This window comes from Schistocerca americana, chromosome 4 (assembly GCF_021461395.2).
Source record: "Schistocerca americana isolate TAMUIC-IGC-003095 chromosome 4, iqSchAmer2.1, whole genome shotgun sequence".
Lineage (NCBI taxonomy): Eukaryota > Metazoa > Arthropoda > Insecta > Orthoptera > Acrididae > Schistocerca > Schistocerca americana.
In genome coordinates this window covers 38,497,104-38,519,917 of record NC_060122.1, presented here as the reverse complement: position 1 = coordinate 38,519,917, position 22,814 = coordinate 38,497,104, and the positions used below count along the sequence as shown (strand labels likewise).

At 39.5% G+C, this 22,814-nt stretch overlaps 1 protein-coding gene across 3 annotated transcripts in view; it reads left to right on the top strand.

The window, feature by feature from the left end:
- LOC124612645 (protein nessun dorma-like) overlaps positions 1-22,814 on the top strand; it is a 232,980-nt gene that overhangs the window by 190,607 nt on the left and 19,559 nt on the right. For all 3 annotated transcript variants that reach the window (XM_047140948.1, XM_047140947.1, XM_047140949.1), the window contains 2 exons: positions 11,290-11,411; positions 11,501-11,841. In XM_047140948.1, the coding sequence (XP_046996904.1) occupies positions 11,290-11,411; positions 11,501-11,841 (463 nt within the window). The remainder of the gene's footprint in view (positions 1-11,289; positions 11,412-11,500; positions 11,842-22,814) is intronic.

Sequence of the window (22,814 nt, the reverse complement as noted above, 5' to 3'; positions counted from 1 at the left end):
GTTAAAATAGTTTTGTGTTTTACATACCGTCATATCCACCAGTAGTAATTAAAACCTGTATAAAGAATACCAATACACCGACAACAGCAACTATAAATGCAACAGACACAGAAGAAGACATAATAGTACATCTACCAGGAACACGGACACAACAAGGAAACAGAAGAACAACAAAACAAGAAGATGACGACTGGAACAAATCAAATAAGGATACAAAGAATAAAGAGACGAACTCGGATGGAGAGGTGTTCATTCAAGAAAGTATGTTGCAAGCTGTATCACTGTGCCAAAAGTGCAGCAATCAGAGTGACACCTGAAGTCGCCGTGTGGTCTGCTCCGTTGCAGTCTTGTCTGTGAGAGGGATGGCGCAATGAGCTACCTTGCAATTCGATCAGTGAGAATGGTGGGGGAGCAATGAGCTAGTGAGCTACTTTGCAATCCGATCCCTGAGAATGGTGGGGGGTAGTGAGCTAGAGAGACTGCTTACGGTCCGATCAGTGAGAGTGGTGGTGATTGCAGAGCTGTTGGGAGGGGAGTGATGCCTGGATCATTTTGCAGTATGCTCCGAAGGCAGCTTTTATGCTCATTACTCACACATTCCGAGTGTGATGCTAAGTCAAAGGATAAGAATAACAACTCAGTCCAAAGTATGAAAACGTTTATTGAGCTTCTGATATTTGAGACATTCTTCTGAAATCAAGAGCAGAAACATAATTCTGGAAGTGTTTTCTGCATTAATGTGTTGTACTGAAGCATCATTGGTTGTCTGCCTTGATAGCTGCACGGTCAGCGCTTCGGATTGTGAAGTAAAGGGCCCTAGGTTCAGTTCCTGGTTGGGTCAAAATTTTGTTTTCCACTCGGGAGTGGGTGTTGTGTTATGCTTACTTGCATGTCGTCATAATTGGTATTACTGTTGAGATGGCTGAATGGTTACTGCCCGGCAACCAGAAAATTGGAGGAGGGGGGGGGGGGGGGGTGGAGCTTTCTTTATTTTCTCTTTTCATGAATGAGAAAAACTTATAAGGTATGCAAATCCATGAGTGCACAAGGTCGACAACACATTTTTTGTAGCTTGGGAAACGTCTTCTTAAGGATGTGGAGTAGGGCACCATTGCAACAGCCTAGTGCAAAATTTTCGTCCTGCTCACTACAACCAAGAGAGATACATTTTGAAATCAGATGAGCTGCCATTCATTTTTTCCAAATTATCCATCATCCACTCTTTAGAAAGATTGGGCTCTTTGAATCAATTCAGGAGCGGACTACCTATCTCTAGTGTAAGTGCATTAAGGAATGAAAGCACTCACCGCGGACAAAATACAGGGAGAAACCAGCCGTATACTGACAAAGGCAAAGTTACCAGCATCCAACACGACCAGGGCTCAGCGCAACAGCCTTCGAGCCCTACGTAATGATGAAAACATTGTGGTACTTCCTGCTGAGAAGGGCGATGCCGCTGCTGTAATTATGGAGTTCGAGGACTGTGATACGAACATCTGTGCGGTACTGAACGAAGATATTTATCGGAATCTCCCACGCGACCTGAGATCAAGAATTGTAAGAAAAACATCAGAACTTCTTAAGCGATCACCTACTGCTTATGGTATACTGAAGATACACAAGGACGGGATGCCATTTTGCCTTATTGTGTCTACAATAGGTTCTCCAACATACAATCTGGCGAAGTACTGGGCCAAGCTCCTCACTCCACATGTGGGACACTGCGAACATCATATAAAAAACTCAGTAGAATTTATCAGCAGAATCAACCGTGTACGCCTTAGTGAGGATGATATAATGGTCAGTTTTGATGTAGTGGCGCTGTTTATGAATGTGTCTATCAAAGACACTTTGGACTTAATTTCCCAGTACATGGTCGAGCTATTTAGGCACACTCTTACGTCCTCCTATTTCGGGTACAACGGCCAGCATTACGATCAGACAGATGGTGTAGCAATGCGTAGCGCATTGGCTCCAGCTCTTACAAACTTCTTCATGGAGAATTTTGAGGATATTGCCATAGATACTGCACCATTGAAGCCGAAGTGTTTCTTTTGATATGTTGACAACACATTCATCATTTGGCCACACGGACGTGAGAAACTAGACAAGTTTTTGGAATACCTCAATGGCATTGACAGTAATATCCAGTTCACCATGGAGGTGGAAAAAGATAATGCATTTGACTTCCTCAACGTCCTTGTCCACCGTAATCGAAATGTGCGCCTAGGACACAATGTCTATAGAAAACCCACCCACACAGACCTGCACCTGCACCTGCACGCCACCAGCCATCATCATCCAGCACAGAAGCGCGCAGATTACAAACATTGGTGCATTGTGCAAGAGTAATATCAGATGACGATAACCTGCCCCATGAACTGAACCACCTACACAAGGTTTTCAGGAATAACGGCTACAGCGCCCATCAAGTGAAAGAAGTGATTTCTGGGAAATATCAGAATAAGACCACCGACGAAGAGCAGGAAAACAAACTTGCTTTGCTGCCATTCTGAGTCTCTGTGTTGGGCAAGATAAGCTGCCTGTTGATAGGACACAAGATCAAATCAATCTTCAGGCCTCCAACAAAATTCCGTCACTTACTGAGACCAGTTAAAGACGCAGTAGGTCTCAGAACACCTGGAGTCTACGAAATACCTTGTGAGTGTGGCCAGAAGTACATCGGATAAACAGTGCCCACTGTGGAACAACACAGGAAAGAACACGAGAGGTATTATCGCCTATGCTATACAGAGAAATCTGCGTTAGCTGAGCATGCGTTAGAAAACGGTCACCACGTAAAATTTAACGATACCTCTGTCGTCGCTCGCACTAACGGCTTCTGGGACAGTTTAATAAAGGAAGCTATTGTAATAAAAATTACCGCAAACACCCTGAATAGAGATGGTGGCTTGCAGCTCAGCACTGCGTCGGATCCAGCGATTGGAGAGGGCTCATTGAACGCCGACTCAAAACATGCCCATATATGGCAATGTCACGGGCACCAGTGACGTCACAGCGGGCAGTTAGCGTATATAAGGGCGCTCCAACAGCCCACTGGCAGTCATACCACTTGACAATGGCCAAGGAGTGCTTGGCCGAAAGCTGGTGTAGTTGTAAGCAATTGACAAGTTGGAAACCCGAGAACATTGTATTCCATGTTATCACCGCAAGACTCTTCATTCATACGTTTCACATGATGCCCCGCTGCAGAGTATAAACTTAGGTACGACCATACGGAATAGGTATATGTGAGTGGCTCAAAGAGTTAAATAACAGAAACCAGTACATTGTCCTCGACAGGGAGTACTCATCAGAATTCCTCCTGGGAAGTGTGAAAGTGGATAGGACCACTGTTACTTTCTGTATACATAAATGATCTGGCAGGCAGGATGAGCAGCAATCTGCGGCTGTTTGCTGATAATGCTGTGGTATACAGGAAGATGTCATCGTTGAGTGACCAGCAAATGATACAGGATGACGTAGACAAAATGTCTAATTGTGCGATGAATGGCAGCTCTAAATGAAGAAAAATGTAAGTTAATGTAATTGGTTAGGAAAAGTAAACCCGTAATTTTCGAATGCAGCATTAGTAGTGTGTTGCTCGACACAGTCATCTGGTTTAAATATCTGGGTATAACATTCCAAAGCGATATGAAATGGTACAAGCATGTAAGGACTGTAGTGGGGAGGGTGAGTTGGCTTTGGTTTATTCAGAGAATTTTAGAAAAGAGTGGTTCATCTGTAAAGGAGACCACATATAGGACACTTGTGTGTGACAGTCTTGAGTACTGCTCCAGTGTTTGGTATCCGCACCTGTTGGGATTAAAGGGAATCATTGAAGTAATTCACAGGTGGGCTGCTAGATATGTTATAGGTAACTTCTATCAACATGCATGTATTATGGAAACGTTTTGGAAACTCGAATGATAAACCTTGGAGGGAAAGTGGTCTTCTTTTCGAGGAACACTATTGATAAAATATAAAGAACCTGCATTTGAAGCTGACTGTAGAATGATTCCAGTGCCGCCAATGTACATTTTGTGTATGGGCTGTGAAGATAAGATAAAAGTAATAAGGGTGTGTATGGAGTCATTTTTCCCTCGCTCTGTTTATGAGTGGAGCAGGAAAGGAAATGACTAATATTAGTACAGGGTACCCTCCACCATGTGCCATATGGTGGCTTGGGAAGTATATATGTAGATGTAGTTATAGTTTATAAACCAGACTCAGTTCATGTATACTCTGCTTGACTCTAGTCATACATGGTGGGAGTGTTAAGTCTAGTATTATTTCCATTTTGGCAATGTTTAACTACATTCTGGATTTTCTGACAAGGCAGTAGTAGTAAATGTCTCAAAAGGACTGAATAGAACTCATTCCATTTGTCGTCAGCCCATTGATCTGGTACGCAGAATCCAATTTGTCTTCTAAAACTATATCTGAACATGCCTCAGAAATCCCAGTGATACCAACCTACTACTGTGTCACACTCTGCGATAGGCATCCCTGGGTGCGAATATGGGGGAGCATGTCATCAGCACACAACTCTCTCACCCGTTGACAGCTCTTGTGACCAGCCCCATTTGTGCTCCACTAGTTTTCATATAAAGGTGTTAATGTTCAGTGTATGTAGAGAGGAAGCCTTGTGGGATGCTGCGTTTATATTTCCTCATTCTGAATTTTTTCTTTTTCAGGTTATATTGTTTGTTAATGTGATGATTCTCTGTTGTCTGTTATTTATTTTGTTAAGAAAGGACTCCATCCTTGCTGGGGTACCTTTAACACCACACAATTTTAGTTTCACTCATCAAAACAGCAATACTGCAGACTGAATTTTGATTGGGGATGCAGAACTTGTCCTGTGATGGCACGGATAGGAGTGAGGACAGATGGTTGATGGGAAGGGTATGTGGTATGGGAGGTAGTAGGTCAGTCTAAAGTTGTTGAGGTAGTTTTTCTTGTAGTGGGCTGACTTCAAGTGATCGATATATTGTGAGATTCCAAGTCTTTACTCGTTTCCATGTAATAAATAACAGTTACCTTCTTTTCTCAATTTCGTAGTTGCCATTTTGTTTTCTCCTGATGTCGTGGTCCAGCTATACGTGCCATGTATTTAACTGCGGACTTAATTTCCGATTGTAGTGGAGTGAGGGTTGTAAGAGATCTGCTACATTTAAATAACGCACTACGACGAACTCACTAAAAACTGTTTCCATAATTTTTCTATATTCAAGTAAGTCCTCTACTCTCAACAAATGATAATTACAAAGGTTTTCATGTTCATACATGATGCTTCAATGTTTGACCGAAACCATAAGTTTATACTTAACTTGAGACAGCATGGCATAGACTCTATAGAACAATATTTGTTGTTTTTTTAGTGCTCGACCTTTGTCGTCAGGCTCCTTTCTTCTTTGTTGTCCATCACACCCACAAACCATGACTGCAAAGTGCAAGTGTTCCCTTACTGCCCAGTCCAAATTTCACATTAGTCGTCGCTTTCTGTGCTGTGACCACATTTTTCTTTCTCATGTTTCAAGAAACCTGGGCACAGTAGATACTTTTTATGCTACTACTAATTAAAGTCATGTTATTCACAAGAGCTTCTTTCATTGGTCTAGTAAAAGGAAGTTGTTATGATTTATAGCAAGATGTACCACTACGGATTCCCCCACTAAGACATCATGTAGAACAACTTACACAACTAGAGGTAGTGTGGTTTACCTCACACCCAATCCATAAATTATTATTATTATTATTATTATTAATTTTTTTTTTCATGTCTTTACTTCCTTGGCTCCACATGACATTAGGTATAGGTCCCCTCTCAGTCGTTAGAAATTGGTTCAGGTCTTGTTTCCTTTGGATTCACCAGACCTCAGGTATACATTCCCTTTTTCCTAGGTAAACCTAACCTCTCATAATCCTACCTCTCTAGAAATCTGGATACATCCCACCTTCATGCTTACAATCATATGCCTAGTCTCTGACCATACAGTTTTTACCATTTCTAATACTGAAGATTTCTACTCAGCATAGTGATCATACTCAAAATCTATATAAGATATTAATTTCTTACCTCCTTCTTTTCTCTTATCACTCCTATTTCTCAAATTGTTTTTATTTATGTGTTACAGAACTGCCTCTGAATAACTTAGCTTATATTAGTTATTAGTGCACCACTTAGTAATTTCTTAACTTATACAACTTGTAACCCCCCCCCAGCGAGCGTGCGTGCGCACGCACACACACACACACACACACACACACACACACACACACACACACACACATGATGTCACTAATATAAGCTCCAATCATTCAATTTGCTGGAGGAAACCGAATGTTTTCATGGGAAAAAAATATAAAACTTAAGTCTGTGTCACTGTCATTTTTGTCACGATCTCTCAGTTGTACCTGATAAAACAGGGTGTGACCACCACTATATGGTCCAGGTAAGAGAAGGGTTACAACAATAGTAACATATGCATATACACTCCTGGAAATTGAAATAAGAACACCGTGAATTCATTGTCCCAGGAAGGGGAAACTTTATTGACACATTCCTGGGGTCAGATGCATCACATGATCACACTGACAGAACCACAGGCACATAGACACAGGCAACAGAGCATGCACAATGTCGGCACTAGTACAGTGTATATCCACCTTTCGCAGCAATGCAGGCTGCTATTCTCCCATGGAGACGATCGTAGAGATGCTGGATGTAGTCCTGTGGAACGGCTTGCCATGCCATTTCCACCTGGCGCCTCAGTTGGACCAGCGTTCGTGCTGGACGTGCAGACCGCGTGAGACGACGCTTCATCCAGTCCCAAACATGCTCAATGGGGGACAGATCCGGAGATCTTGCTGGCCAGGGTAGTTGACTTACACCTTCTAGAGCACGTTGGGTGGCACGGGATACATGCGGACGTGCATTGTCCTGTTGGAACAGCAAGTTCCCTTGCCGGTCTAGGAATGGTAGAACGATGGGTTCGATGACGGTTTGGATGTACCGTGCACTATTCAGTGTCCCCTCGACGATCACCAGTGGTGTACGGCCAGTGTAGGAGATCGCTCCCCACACCATGATACCGGGTGTTGGCCCTGTGTGCCTCGGTCGTATGCAGTCCTGATTGTGGCGCTCACCTGCACGGTGCCAAACACGCATACGACCATCATTGGCACCAAGGCAGAAGCGACTCTCATCGCTGAAGACGACACGTCTCCACTCGTCCCTCCATTCACGCCTGTCGCGACACCACTGGAGGCGGGCTGCACGATGTTGGGGCGTGAACGGAAGACGGCCTAACGGTGTGCGGGACCGTAGCCCAGCTTCATGGAGACGGTTGCGAATGGTCCTCGCCGATACCCCAGGAGCAACAGCGTCCCTAATTTGCTGGGAAGTGGCGGTGCGGTCCCCTACGGCACTGCGTAGGATCCCACGGTCTTGGCGTGCATCCGTGCGTCGCTGCAGTCCGGTCCCAGGTCGACGGGCACGTGCACCTTCCGCCGACCACTGGCGACAACATCGATGTACTGTGGAGACCTCACGCCCCACGTGTTGAGCAATTCGGCGGTACGTCCACCCAGCCTCCCGCATGCCCACTATACGCCCTCGCTCAAAGTCCGTCAACTGCACATACGGTTCATGTCCACGCTGTCGCGGCATGCTACCAGTGTTAAAGACTGCGATGGAGCTCCGTATGCCACGGCAAACTGGCTGACACTGACGGCGGCGGTGCGCAAATGCTGCGCAGCTAGCGCCATTCGACGGCCAACACCGCGGTTCCTGGTGTGTCCGCTGTGCCGTGCGTGTGATCATTGCTTGTACAGCCCTCTCGCAGTGTCCGGAGCAAGTATGGTGGTTCTGACACACCGGTGTCAATGTGTTCTTTTTTCCATTTCCAGGAGTGTAGAAGGAGGGAGGATAGAATTGGTACTCCTAATGGAGCAGAAAGGAAAGGAAGTAAAAGTGCATTAGGATCAAGGAGAAAAAGAAAGACAATAGACCCTCATTTATCCTAATGTCTTTGTGAATTACCTTTCTGGATCTTAACAACCATGTGAGTGTTCACACACACACACACATATGTACTAGTGTACTTACAAAAATCTATTACTCATCTAGTAGTTGATCTCCTCTATCAAACGTGCATGAAATCCAACTCATTGTTTATATAGAAGGGGGGAAAATATGAAATCCCAATACAAAAAAATTTTTAAAAATTGGGCAATTTTTATTAAGATTGTGGGAATAAATCTACCTTTCTGCAATGAATTACAGAGAGAATACTTATGTTTTCAAAATATTAGTGTAACTGTACCTTTTTAATAGCTAACAATTATGTTGGCAAAATCTCTCTAAGATAGTAGGAGAAAGTTTGAAAGACAATACAATAGTTAAAGAGGAAGAAATTGCCTCATAGAAAACTGAAGTGCAAAAAAATAAAGCAATTAATTTGGAACCTGGCAGCTATCACCCCTCCTAATCTGCAAAGATGACTGATTATCCTGAGGATGTAAACATATTTATTCTATCAGTGTTATAAAGTTTTTGATCTTGTGTGTTATCTAAATACTTGGACCTAGCAGATGCCACTGAACATATGTTTTACTTGCACCCCATGAAATATTGTGATATTTTTCTTGCGAGCTCGTGGACCAATATTTTCTCTTAAATTTTCCCTGAAGAATCTTCCCATGATTTAAATTCCTCTGAATGAGCTGTTCTCCATTCCGCTGCTTCATCTTGTAAATGTTCTAGTGCAAAATTTATTTTTTTATTGTCATCCCTTTTCTGAGGCATAGATTGAGAAAATACTCCTAAGAAATATATCTTGTATGTACATATCCTTCCAGCTTAAACTTTGGAAACTGCTTAGCACAGCCAACTCCACTCCCTTTCCACTTTCTATTTGTAATTTTTTCAAATAAATGCGGTGATAAGCCTATGCGGATGTAGCACTTTTGCTTGTAAGTTCCTGTTTAGTGTCTTGTAATTCCTTCCATAATTTCTGTGACTCACTCCTATTATTAATAGTATGAGCCACATAATTGGAGACAGTGCTGTTGGCATCTACTTTTCCGTGTATCTTTTTCTCCACTGTTTCTTGTAGGCGCGTCTCCAAATTAGTTAAAGTATTTGGATAATTAGAAATTGCAATAAATTTTTTGTTTAGTTCTAATATTCCTACCGTGTCTTGAGTCTCTGAGACTTATATATAGTTTCATAATTGCTTGAACGTGATTGCTCTAATTTTGTCATCTTATCATTTACAACTTTAAACTGTATTTTCGCTTTTTGTCTAACCGTATCAGAATGGATCAACTATTTTAGGTTTGAACTCCATAGGTAAATTAGCTAATGTTTCCTCTAATTTGGAAATATTATCTATTTTTGTGGCTAAATCATCAAATTTTTTTTATTATGTTTAGGTAATTCATGTAGTTTATCTGCTTTACTTTTGCTGTTCATCTATTTCCTCCTTTTTTTTTTTTAGGCGTCTCCTCTAGTTTATCTAATGATTTAAGTCTATCTAGACTTTCCGCTAAAACCATACTGTTTGTACTTCTGGTTCTGAAAGGCATGTTATTTCCATTACCGTACAACTTAAAGTGTTTATCACACAAAAAATGTTGTTTATCAACATATCTACATCACCCAATGTTAATCAACGTCATTCACAGTCAGTTATAGCAGATTAAATAACTAAACACAAATTCTGGAGGCAGTACACTGTACAACTAGGATAATTTGCCGCACCAGCTGCTGAAGTCAGCTGCGCTGCCATTGCCAAGTGATGGAATGTTGCCATCTGAAGCTCTCACAGCCCTAATCGCCGTCAAAACTGCTCACTGAAAATCTTCTCTGTAGTCTGCTTATCTTCTTGTGATTTATGTGCCGAGAACATACTCCAACATGTGAACACGTTAATAATGTTTGTTGTTGACCTGGTTGCTTTGGCCAACTGGTATTTCTTTTGTGAAAGATTGTGACAATGTAAATTGTTTGCATTTAATTAAAGTCACAATCCCTTTAGTTTGAAAAATCTTGCTGTGGTTTGTACCGTTACAGCATATATGCTTACGATACAGTTCTTGATGGCAGGTTTGCTTCTGTAACCCTCAACAATGATATATATCTCCTCATTTTCCATACAATTTTAGTTTTAATTTCTTGTTATAGCTCTTTTATTTTATTTCCTCTCGTCCATGTCCAGTCACAGTCACCACACAAGGTGGTTTTTCTTGTTGTGGGTTGACTTCAAGTGATAGATATATTGTGATATGCCAAGTCTTTACTTGTTCCCATGAAATAACATTTACCTTCTTTTCTGAATTTTCCAGTCACCAACTTTGATTTGTCTTGATGTGGTCCAGCTATGCAACGCCACATATTTAATCATGGACTTCATTTTTGTTTGCTGTGGGACGAGGGCTATAAGAGAGATTCTACATTTAAATAACTCACTACGATATCACAAAACACTGTTTCCAAAATTCTTCCACATTCAAGTAAAGTATTAATTCACAACTACTGATAATTAACAAAGCTAATCAGACAGCGTGTTCATACATGATGAGTCACCAAAACTATAAGTTAGTACTTAATTCAAGATGGCATGGAGTCTATATAACAATGTTCATTTTTCTTTAGCACTTCACTGTTGTCGTCAGGTCCCTTTCTTCTTTGGAGTCCACAGCAACCCCAAAGCGTGACTGCAAAGTGCAAGTGGCCACTCACTGGCCAGTCCAAATTTCACATCCATCATCACTTTCTGCACTGTGTCCACGTTTTTCTTTCTCATATCCACACACAAATTCCAACAAACCAGGGCACAGCAGCTGCTCTTTAAGGTACTATTAATCCAAGTCATATTTTTAAATGCACACCTGTCATTGGTTTAGTAAGAGGAAGTTACTGTGCTTTATGACATATACCACTACAGTGTGAATGACTCACAAAGTAGTAGTAATAATGTAATTAATACTGTTTGGCTTGAAATAACCAGGGAAGCAAAGGGTGAGAAGGAAATTGGTGGAAATGAAAATGTTAAAGATAAAATTTGATCCAGCATAATGATAGTAACAATATAATAATTGATATGTGATAAAACAATGTACAATGGTAAATTAGAGTAGTAGTAGTGACAATTAAAAAAATAAATAAATTGTGTTATTGTAGGACTTAAAATTTGTATAATTTTGTGTTTGATAATTATAATCAGATTTCCATTATTAATCTGTCATTGTGACATTTCACCCTAACCACATGTGTTTTAGGCCATTTCCTCTGTTACAAGAGGCATTGGACAGTGCATCTGCTGGAGATACAGTCGTGGTCTGCCCTGGAGTGTATGGGATACGTGGAGTGAGATGCTTGGAGAATGGTGGTAAAATGACAGGTATTTGGTCACTTACTCACAGAAATATATCACCAAAATATGCTGTAGTGATCACCAAAACAGACTAAATTAGTAATTTAATTATTTAGGTTTTAGCACTCCAGAAGCGACAGTAGTCGCTGCTCACGATGCTGGTAATGTATTGATAGACTGTACAGGAAATGATTTAACACTGGAAAACCTCAAAATAGATGGCCGCAAAACAGATGTTGCTATATTAGTGCGCTCCGGAAGACTGATGATTCGCAATTGTCACATTCTTGGGCGAGAGAATAGCAGTACGTCCAGAGGAATTGTGGTATTTGGCAAAGGGAAAGTTGAACTTGAAAACTGTGTCATTTCCTGTTTTGGAACAGCCTTGTATATTAACACGGAAGCTGAAGTATGTCTTAAATCATCCCGCATCTGCTCGTGCCACATTGGAATACAGGTCAGTGACCTTTCTGTAATGCACTATGTATTGTTTCACAATAAAGGTTTTTATTTTGTATTAATATATCAATGTAGTGAACATCAAAAATTATTAACAAAATACCCTGTTCAAACCATATCTTTCATTACGGTCATAAATGTGTTTAATTAGAACTTTTTTATGATCGTAGTTTCATTGTGTGAAAATGAAAATTGACAGAATTCAAAAATAATTACATGCCAGGGGAATCTCTCTTCTGTCATCATAAACAGCTGATTCATTAACAATTGTATCTTTCATTGTTATCAGTATTTGACTCTCAGATGTTTTAGTATAATGATATGAAAAATGTAGTTTACCTGTGTTGAGATGCTAATAAAGCCTCATCACCATTATTGTGGGATTGTGTAAGCATTTGACTCAGTACCACACCAACATTTGTTAATGAAAGTACAGTTAGTTTGGAGTCTATACATTTCTAACTTACAGCCTGTTCCATCTTGACAGAAGCCATCTGTTTCTCGGTCACCTCCTTTTAGTTTATGCTGAATGAGTTGATTAACATAATAATAATAATAAAGATTTTATTGTCTTTAGGCCATTACAGCAATTGACAACGTCAAATGAAGTTACAATTTATAATACAGTGTGATAAGGTATTGACTACTGAAATATTTTAGCTTATATTACAATAAATGTACAGTGGGTCATCTGTTGGATTACTGCATTTTACAGTTGAAGAATTCATTGATATCATAGAACGGGTGGGCAGTAAACCATTCATGCAGTCTTTCTTTGAATGTATGTTCAGGAAGATCCTGTATGGCATGTGGCAGCTTATTAAATAGCTTGTGCCCTGTGACTTCATAGCTATTTATTGATTTTGATAGTCTGTGGTAAGGCGTGTATATGTGTTTGATGCTTCTTGTGTTGTAACAATTTACATTTTCTCTACGTTTCACATCTTGTAGGTTCTTCTTCGTAAAGATTAAGACATTGTATATATAGAGGTTTATTACAGTCATAATTTTTTGTTTAGTAAATATGGGTTTGCAGTGAGCCTTATGTGAAGAATTTGTAATTATCCTAATGGCTTTCTTCTGCAATAATAGGATGTCATGTATATGACTACAGATACCCCACAAGATAATGCCATAGGATATTATACTCTGGAAAAATGCAAAATAAGATGATCTGATGTATGTTTCAGGTACACAATTTCTGAGTTGTCTTAATAAATAAATTACTCTAGATAGTTTACTACTAATATAGTTTACATGTTGGCCCCAGGATAACTTTTCGTCTAAATAAACTCCCAGGAATTTAACAGAACTAGCGTCATCAGATAGTGGCTTGTCTCTTAGAGTGAAAATTATCTGCTGAGTTTTATTTTCATTTAGCAGGAAACTATTTGCTCTGAACCAATATGCTGCATGAGTGAGTGTATTTTCAGCACAGGTTTTAAGATCATTAAGACTGTTACTGCCATGGAGAAAAGTCGTATCATCTGCATACAATACAGTGGTGGATCTAATAAACGAGGGGAGGTCATTGATCATTATCAGAAACAGGAAGGGCCCCAGTACAGATCCCTGAGGCACACCTACTTTAACATTTTCTATGTTTGACATTTCCTTACCAACACAAACTACCTGTTTACGGTTGTTGAGATAAGCTTTTAATAGTCTGAGACTGTTTTCTTTGATGCCGTAGAATTCTAGTTTCTCTAGTAGTGGCATGTGCTCAACACAGTCGAAGGCCTTGCTTAGGTCACAGAATGAGACCTGAGCAAAGCCTTTGTTCTCAAAAACTTTGAGGATGTAACTGACTACCGTGTTGATTGCATCAATGGTCGACAGATTCTTCCTAAACCCGTACGTATTGTGTAGCATTAATTATTCCTAGACTCTCAAAGTGAGATGATAATTGTTGGTACATGATGCATTCTATTACCTTGGAGAATGTGGGTACTATTGAAATAGGCCTGTAGCTAGATGGAGAGTCTTTATCTCCCTTTTTGTATACTGGGACGATCCTAGACAGTTTTAACTCATCAGGAAAATATCCCTCAAGTAAGCACTTGTTTATGCAATGGGTTAGGGGGTAGAGAATGCAGTCACACACTTTTTTTAGCAGGTTGGATGATATGCCATATATATCTAAGCTATCAGATGATTTCAGTTGTTTTATGACCCCTTGTACATATCTAGGCGATACTTCGGAGAAGGTTACCATGCTTGTATTTAGTGACTGTCTACCCCAATTGTGGGAAAGTAACTCAGATGGACTAATGTCTGGTTTGATAATTGCGTCTCCTACTTCTTTCACTGAATTAATAAAAAACTCATTGAGTGTTTGTGGTGGGATATTAATTTTGTCTTTTTTAGTATCTCTGGCAGCACTGTTAATTACTTTCCAAGCAGTTTTGCATTTATTGGTGGAATTATGTATGCTGTTGGCATTGTAGGTTTTTTTGGCTTGCAGGATGGCTTTTTTGTATTCATTCCTGCATTCCACATAGGCTGATTTGGCACAGTCAGACTTCATACTATTGTATATGTTGTACAGTAACAAAACTTGTTTCTTTAGATCTGTCAGCTGTTTAGTATACCATATATTTTGTCTGTTTTGAGATCTGGATTTGTGGCTGCTGTCCATTATTTTGATTTTCTTTATGGGAATAGTATGGTTAAATAGGGTCAAGAATGCATTAAAAAATCTATCAAATATTATTTTGGCTGGCAGATCATTACTTGATGTGTAATGTCCATCGACACTACAATGGCCAAACCAGTCTCTGTCAGCAAGGGATTTACGAAATGTGTTAATTTCTTCCGTGATTCTGTTGATATGTGTTTCTATTGTATACAACTCTGCTCTGTTTTTCATTTATGCAGTATTGAGTCCTTCTCTCTTGACACTGTTTTGTATTTAATCTTTGAGCGTATATCTTTCAACTTTCCTTTGAAAATTTCATTTCAAGCAACTGAATTCTTCTTTAGTCTTTAGTAATTTGCTTCCATATGTTACAATAGGGGCACCCATTATTTGTAAAATTTTAACTTTGTATTATTGCTCATCACTGGGTATCCTGTGCATTGTACCACATATCATCTGACTCTTATTTAATTTATTAGTGATGTCGTCTTCATACTCTTAGCCAATATGGAAGCTTAACTTCTGAAAATGTGACACCTGTTCCATTGATTGATCATCGTGTACTGTTTTAAAGCATACTGGAAATCTTCCTTCGAAGACCATTACTTTATTATTTTTATGGAAATTGTTAGACAATAGCTCTTTCATATTTGATTTAAAGGATATGTTGAAAATTGAATGTCATTTTCTGTCTTCTGAATACTTATTTTCCAGCTGCAAAGAGCAGGGTATTTATATGTGTGTGTCCTGTTAATCTTATACCATGTTTAATTTCCCATTTCCATTGTCTAACAGTGTTGTCTTAGTGTATGCTGGATATAGAAGGTGAAAGGCTACACCCTTGTTTCACTCTACTGTTGATCTTTATTGGAATAACAGTGCAGTGTCAGACAAAATTTGTGACTGGATTGGGCATTTCTTGGTAGGGCGGACACAGGATGGATGGAGAGTTATCGACAGATGTGGGAGTAATTTCAGGCGTTCCCCAGGAAAGTGTGTTGGGACCTTTGCTGTTCATATTGTATATTAATAACATTGCAGATAGTGTTCATTCTTTTTGCCGATGGTGCAGTTACCTATAGTGAAATACTGTCCAAAAAATCTGGACACATGTTTAGTCAGATCTGGGTCAGATTTCAAATTGTTATAGACAGCTCACTATAATAATTCATAAATGTAAAATTTCCATTTCATAAAATAAATTAAAAAAAACTACGACTAAAATGTAAGCGAGTCAAAATTAGAATCAATCTACTCATACAGATACCTTGCAGACTTCAGCTCAATCGGTAGGATACTGGGGAAATGGGAGCAGCTTACAAGACGTACTTTCGACACTCCCAGGTTATTTCTTAAGTGTGTGGTACCCATATCAACTACCGGGGTCTGTTGACTGCATACAAAGATGTATAGCATATATAATCACAAGCTTCTTTGACTTTACATACTGCTGTGTCCAGGAATTTCCATTATTGTTTTATGTAAGGATAAATTGTCTTAATCTGAATTAACATAGAATTGTTACTTCACTGTTACTGTTAGAATGGCTATTGGAGTATATGGGGGAGGGGACAGTGGTTTAATCTCAGCAAACAAACATTCATCAACACAACCACCAAAGTAAAATTCATGGGTGAAGGATCAGAATCATTTCTGGTCAAAACTGGTGTTTGGCAATGTTGTGGTGTGTCTTCTACCCTCTTTATACTCATTTTGGATAAAGTCATCTGAGACTGGGAAAAATAACTTAAAACCAAAACTACTTAAAGATCATATGAATTGGAGACCTAAAAATGACATCCAGATTTCTTGCCTAGCTTTTGCAGATCATCTAGCAATACTAGTAGATGACAGGTTACAAGACAACAGCAAATGAACACGTAGAAACTCCCAAGGAATTTGTTGAAAGAGTTGGTCATCAGATATTCTTCCAAAGCCCAAGTATATCTGCTCAAACCATCGCACTGAAAGGCTGATAACAAAATTTGAAAAAATCAAGAGAGTCTCATACTTCAAGTATTTGGGCAAATTCCTTGAACCTGTAGGGGGAGAGAGAACAGCACAGAAAATCTGAACGCAAAAGCTTACACTAAAATGTACATCACCCACAGCAAAAAATGTATGTCCATACACATGAAAAATAGCCACTAAAATATCCTTATTATCTTGTGTATCTATTTGTATTCGGATCCCACTCCAGCTACTGCTGGGTCTGGGTGCTGACAAGTACTCTCCATTTGGCTCGGTCCTCCCACCACTTTTCTTCCTCCTCTTGATGCCATGTCACACCTCTCCTTTCCACAGATATTCTCACTCCCAGTTTTCCACAATGTTCTGGGGCGCCCTCTAGGTCTTTTTCAATTTATCTTTATTTCTTCCATAGTTTTGGGGAGTTTCTTAACATGCCCGTACCATCTTAATCTCTTTTTTCCAATTTCTTTTCTCATACTTTCTTGTTTAAGATCCTTTCTAATATCTACATTCCTTATTCTGTCCTTTCTTGTTTTTCCCTCAACTGCTCTGAGAAATTTCATTTCCCCTGCTTGCAGTCTGCTCCAGTCCCTTTCTGTCATTGTCTATGTTTCTCCTCCATACATGACAATAGGGAAGTAATAACTCTTATACATAAGGAGTTTTGCTTTTTCTGAAACTTCCTTATTCCAAATCAGGTGTTTTATTGTTTGGTAGAAATTACTTCCCTTCTGTAACCTCCTATTAATTTCGTTGGTTATTCTTCCATCACTAGATATTTCACTCCCTAAATAAGTGAAACTGTCTACCACTTTGAGGGGTTCTCCATTCAAAGTAATATTCCCATTGGTCCCTTTGTCTCTTCCAAATACTATTCCTCCACTCTTTTCTTTATTTATTTTTAATCCATACCTTTTACTTATTTCCCTCCACGCATCAAGTTGTAACTGTACATCTACCTCTTTATCACCCCAGATTACCATATCATCGGCAAAAATCATCTGTTGGGCTTTTTCTTTTACTATATCTTTAACTGCCCTATTCATTCCCTCCATCACAACATTAAAAAGTGCAGGAGACAGAATACTTCCTTGTTTAAGTCCTTGTCTTATTTCAGAGTATTCATTGTTCCCCAATGGTGTTCTAATTCTACAATTGTGCCCATCTTCTATACCCATCTTTTTCATTTCTTCCCAGAGTCTTTCCCTGCTAACTGAGTCGTATGCCTTTGTCTGTGTCTGTAAAAACCATTATCCCCTTTTGTTATACTCCCAACTTTTTTCCATCAGTTGACGGATAGGAAATATCAGGTCAATTGTGCTTCTTGCTTTCCTAAACCCATGCTGTTCTTCACTCAGCTCCTTTTCTATTTGTTTCACTTATTCGATTTAGTAAAACTCTTTCAAAAATGTTGGCTGTATGACTCATAAGGGTTATTCCTCTGTAGTTTTTCCAAAGTCTTTTATTGCCTTTCTTGAAGATGTGAACAATGTCTCCTCTTCTCCAATCATCAGGTTTTGTACTTTTTCTCCACACACTTGATAGTACTCTATATAGCCACTGCATTCCCACTGGACCTGCTGCTCTTATCATGTCCACTGATAACGTCATTAGGTCCTGGGGCTTTCCCCCCATTCATCTTCTTCACAGCTATTTCCATTTCTTCCCATGTAATTTGTCCTAATTCTGCTTACCAACTTCTCCCAATTTCTCCATTGTTTGTTGTTTCCTTGTGTACCTGCTCCTCAGCATTTAACAGTTTCTTAAAATGTTCTCTCCAGAGATGTTTTATATTCCCTGGATCTTCAGTCACAGTACCATGCTCTGTTTCTATCGTTACTGGTACTTCAGAAGGCTTCCTTTTATTTTTCATCATTTTATAGAACATTTTCTTATTGCTCTTCACACCTTCAAGTTTCTTTTGTAAACTCTTCCCATGCCATTTTCTTTGCTGTTTCCTCTATATATCTTTTATGGTCCTCGTCATTTTTAGTTTTCCACCACTTTCTCCATGCTCCATTTTTTCTTCTAACTGCTTGGATTGTGCTATCATCCCACCAACTAGTTTGTCTTGCTTTTTCCTTTTCAGAGATTGTACCACATAGTTTTTGTGCTGCTTCGACTAGTGTCTGTGAATAAACTCCATTCTTTTTCTACATTGCAGAAAACCTATTTTGGAAATTTTTGTGTGATTAATTCTCTATACTTCTCAGCACTTTCAGTCTCCTTCAGTTTCCAATCCTGTATCCTCATCACTTTCTTCTGGTTTCTATTTTTCACACACTGATTCATTTTCCATTGTCCCACCAGTAACCTATGGTCTCCATCTGCACTCACACTTGGAATTACCTTCACATATGTTACTTTCTCTCCCCATTCCCTATCTACTAGAGTACAATCAGTTACACTCTTGGTTCTTTCATTCCAACCCAGCCGTTTGTTATTTTCATTCCATTCCTCTGTCACAAATCCAGGAGTCTTTCCCCTTGTCTCTTTGTCTTGTATGCTAGTTAATGCTTGCACTACACAGAAAAGGTGATGTGGAAGAAGTTGTGAAAGAGAAACATAGAATTCTAAGAATGCTACTCCACTCCAAAAGAATAGAAGATCAATACAGACTGCATCAGGTAAAGAAGATTAATTTGAGTCCCGTTTCAGGGAGTTCGTAGATATACACATAAAATTTCACTCACAAAACAGTGATGTACATACAGCTACTCAAAAGCATACCCTGGATCCAGCAGGTCAAAAAGGATTTAGAAATGGCTCACCTAAGTCCATCAGACATTTTCAACAAGAAATTATACAGACAAAAATTAGCAAATGGAAAGTTCTGCCAGGGAATGAAGCTATCACCAGACAAGGAACAAAGTAGACACATGAAGAAAGAGAATCAATGGAGAACTAGCAAGAGCTGCTTTTTTGCATGGCACATGAATGTTCTTATTTCTCTTTTTGCATATGTTTCACAATGATTGCAGTTTGAAGGTATTATTTGTACTGTACTGACACATCATAGTGTTAGTCATAGGTGTAGGTAGTGGCTCATATAAAGTATAACTCCTGTTTCATGCCCTATGTCACCTTCTCCCATCTGACAGTTCTCTGGGGAAAAACCAGAAATACGACAACACTGGTTATAAGGCATGTAGCATTAGCTCTAGTATGTTATTTTTCTCATTCAAATTATGTCAGCTTCTCTCTTGTCTTCAGAAAGAAAACCTTAATGCTCACATGTTTTCCAGACTTAAGCCAAACATATGTTTCCCTTTGAGTATAAAAAAGCATGCAACATTTTATGTTACGTATTTAAAATAGACTCTTCAGCTATCCCTTAACAATCTAAGCATGTTATTTTAACATGTCCAAGAGATAAAACTTTCATTATTTTAAACAAGAAAAGTGCTGAAAATTGAACAACTAAATATCAATATCAGGAAACATAGAATGATATTTGATGACCGTCTGGTTCAGATGAATGAAAACATGATATGGAGAGAAGTTCTGAACATATCATCCACAAAAAATCTTCCTGATCCAAATGGCATTAAGAAATTATCTTAAACAGTTGAAGTCTGAATATGAAATTATGAACAGATGAAGTATCAAAAGAGGGTTTAAGAGTCCTATTTCAGGTTCTTAAAAAAGAAACCGGTGCAAAGCAGTCAGATGTTCGGAAACAACAGCACTATGGTTGAATGAAAAAATTATTGGAAAAACCAAAAGTTAAATAAGAAGTAATTATTTATGTGATCTATAGGAGGCTCAAATCATGTGGAGAAAAAACATGTATGAATTTCATGAGTTGTAATATTTTCAGATTCTTAGCTGACATCTACTTAACTTTGATATACTTTCACTGTCAAACTTTTTACTTATTCTTGACACACACACACACACACACACACACACACACACACACACACACACACACACACACACAGAGTGTGAAGATACTACTCTAGTATGATGTAATTTTCTTTGTATGTTGGGGGGAATTGCAATAGTATTTGTATATTTGTTCACATATATGTTCTGTAGCTGCCATTTTTCATTTTTTTTTTCTGCTGTTGGTACTTGCGCAATTGTTATCATGTGGTGTAAAACATTTCTACAAGTATAATAGTGTTGGTGTGCTCTTCAGTCCAGAGGCTGGTTTGATGCAGTTCTCCATGCTACTCTGTCCTGTGCAAACTTCTTCATCTCCCAGTACCTACTGCAACCTACATCCTTCTTAATCTGCTTAGTGTATTCGACTCTTGGTCTCCCTCCAAGATTTTTACCCTCCACGCTTCCCTCCAGTACTAAATTGATTATACCCTTGCTGCTTCAGAACGTGTCCTAATAATAGTACAAAATTGCAATTTCTTCAGGTTTTGAACATTTTAATCGGTGATGTTCTGTGAGAGAGGCTGTTGATAGAAAGTATCAAGAGATTGCTAGGTGAAAATTGCAACGAAGGTGTCTGGAAAAAAGTGAAATGAGGACTTGTCATGTCACGCATGAGAGAGGGAAATGTGTGTTAGCAGTAGGGGCTTGAGACTGCTTTTCCAGTGAATGGTATGGAGTGCTGCAGTGTCCACCATAGATCATGAAACTAAATATAAACTGCTTGCAAACTGAAGCCTTGCAAGGTGGATTTGAAAATGTGACATGCAGACAGTGGAGTCATCTATTTCTGGAGTGGATGGTTTTCACCTTGTTGGATGGACTGCAAAATTAATGGGTGCATAAATTAAACTGATTTTCAGTGTAAATTATTGCACCGTGAAAGCTACCAATTAGTGCAGTTGTTCCAAGTTGACCTTGCTGCTTGAACAGTAAGTACTGTAAATCTGAAGTAAAAAAAAATTAACTTCTTGTCACAAAATAATAATACAAAAGCTATGGTGTTTGGACTGTGCAGCCACGTGTAACCAAAGTGAACATTTTCTGATGCACATCACGGACTATGATACATAAAGTGGTTTTCGCCTTAAATTAATATGAGAACTAAAATGTTTGAACACAGGGAGAAATTATTATTGTGCACAGCAGTGTCATACATATCGTGTGCTTACTGGATGAAGCACATTTCATGTGTGATGCCATCTTGCAGGTATTTCAGTCAACGAGGGGACTGAAAATGTTGCACTTCACTTCACGTGTGTAATAAATTGCCTTTTCAAGGATCCAAGTACAGTGGCAATTAATAATGAAGATTACACAACTAGTCAATGGACATCCAACATAGAATGAAGACATGCCGGAGTCAACAGCTAAGTGGTTGTTTATCAGACATCATAAATTATCTGACGCTCTTATCTTGTGGGCAAATGTCAGCAAGCATTTTGTATTAAACATATCATTTTGTACTGAAGCTATTTTTACAGCTCTCATAGTTGCAATGTTTATCATGTAACTTCAATCTCGGGCATTTTAAATAATGTTTTCATTGATTTCAAAAGTTTAAATCAAACTCAATTTCTATGAATTCTGAAGGTGCAGGGGTAAAACACAGGTAGTGGAAGGACATTTACAATTTGCATAGAAACCAGATAGCAATTTGGGTGCATAGATCCTGAGAAATCATTACCCAGAACAACCACCTCTGGCCGTAATAACAGCCTTGATGCGCCTCGGCATTGCGTCAAACAGAGCTTGGATGGCGCGTACATGCACAGCTGCCCATGCAGCTTCAAAACAATACCACAGCTCATCAAGAGTAGTGACTGGCGTATTGTGACAAACCAGTTGCTCGGCCACCATTGACCAGACGTTTTCAGTTGGTGAGAGATCTTGAGTATGTGCTGGCCAGGGCAATAGTCAAACATTTTCTGTATCCAGAAAGACGCGTACAGGACCTGCGAAATGTGGCCGTGCACCATCCTGCTGAAATGTAGGGTTCCGCTGGGATCGAATGAAGGGTAGAGTCATGGGTCGTAACACATCTGAAATGTAACGTCCACTGTTCAAAGTGCCGTCAATGCGAACAAGAGGTGACCAAGACGTGTAATCAATGCCACCCCATACCATCACGCCGGGTGATACGTCAGTATGGCGATGACGAATACGCGCTTCCAATATGCGTTCACCGCGATGTCACCAAACACGGATGCGACCATCATGATGCTGTAAACATAACCTGGATTCATACGAAAAAATGACGTTTTGCCATTCGTGCACCCAGGTTCATCGTTGAGTACACCATCCTGTATGTGATGCAGCGTCAAGGGTAACCGCAGCTGTGGTCCCCGAGCTGATTGTCATGCAGCGTCAAGGGTAACCGCAGCTGTGGTCCCCGAGCTGATTGTCCATGCTGCTGCAAACGTCGTCGAACTGTTCGTTCAGATGGTTGTTGTCTTGCAAACGTCCCCATCTGT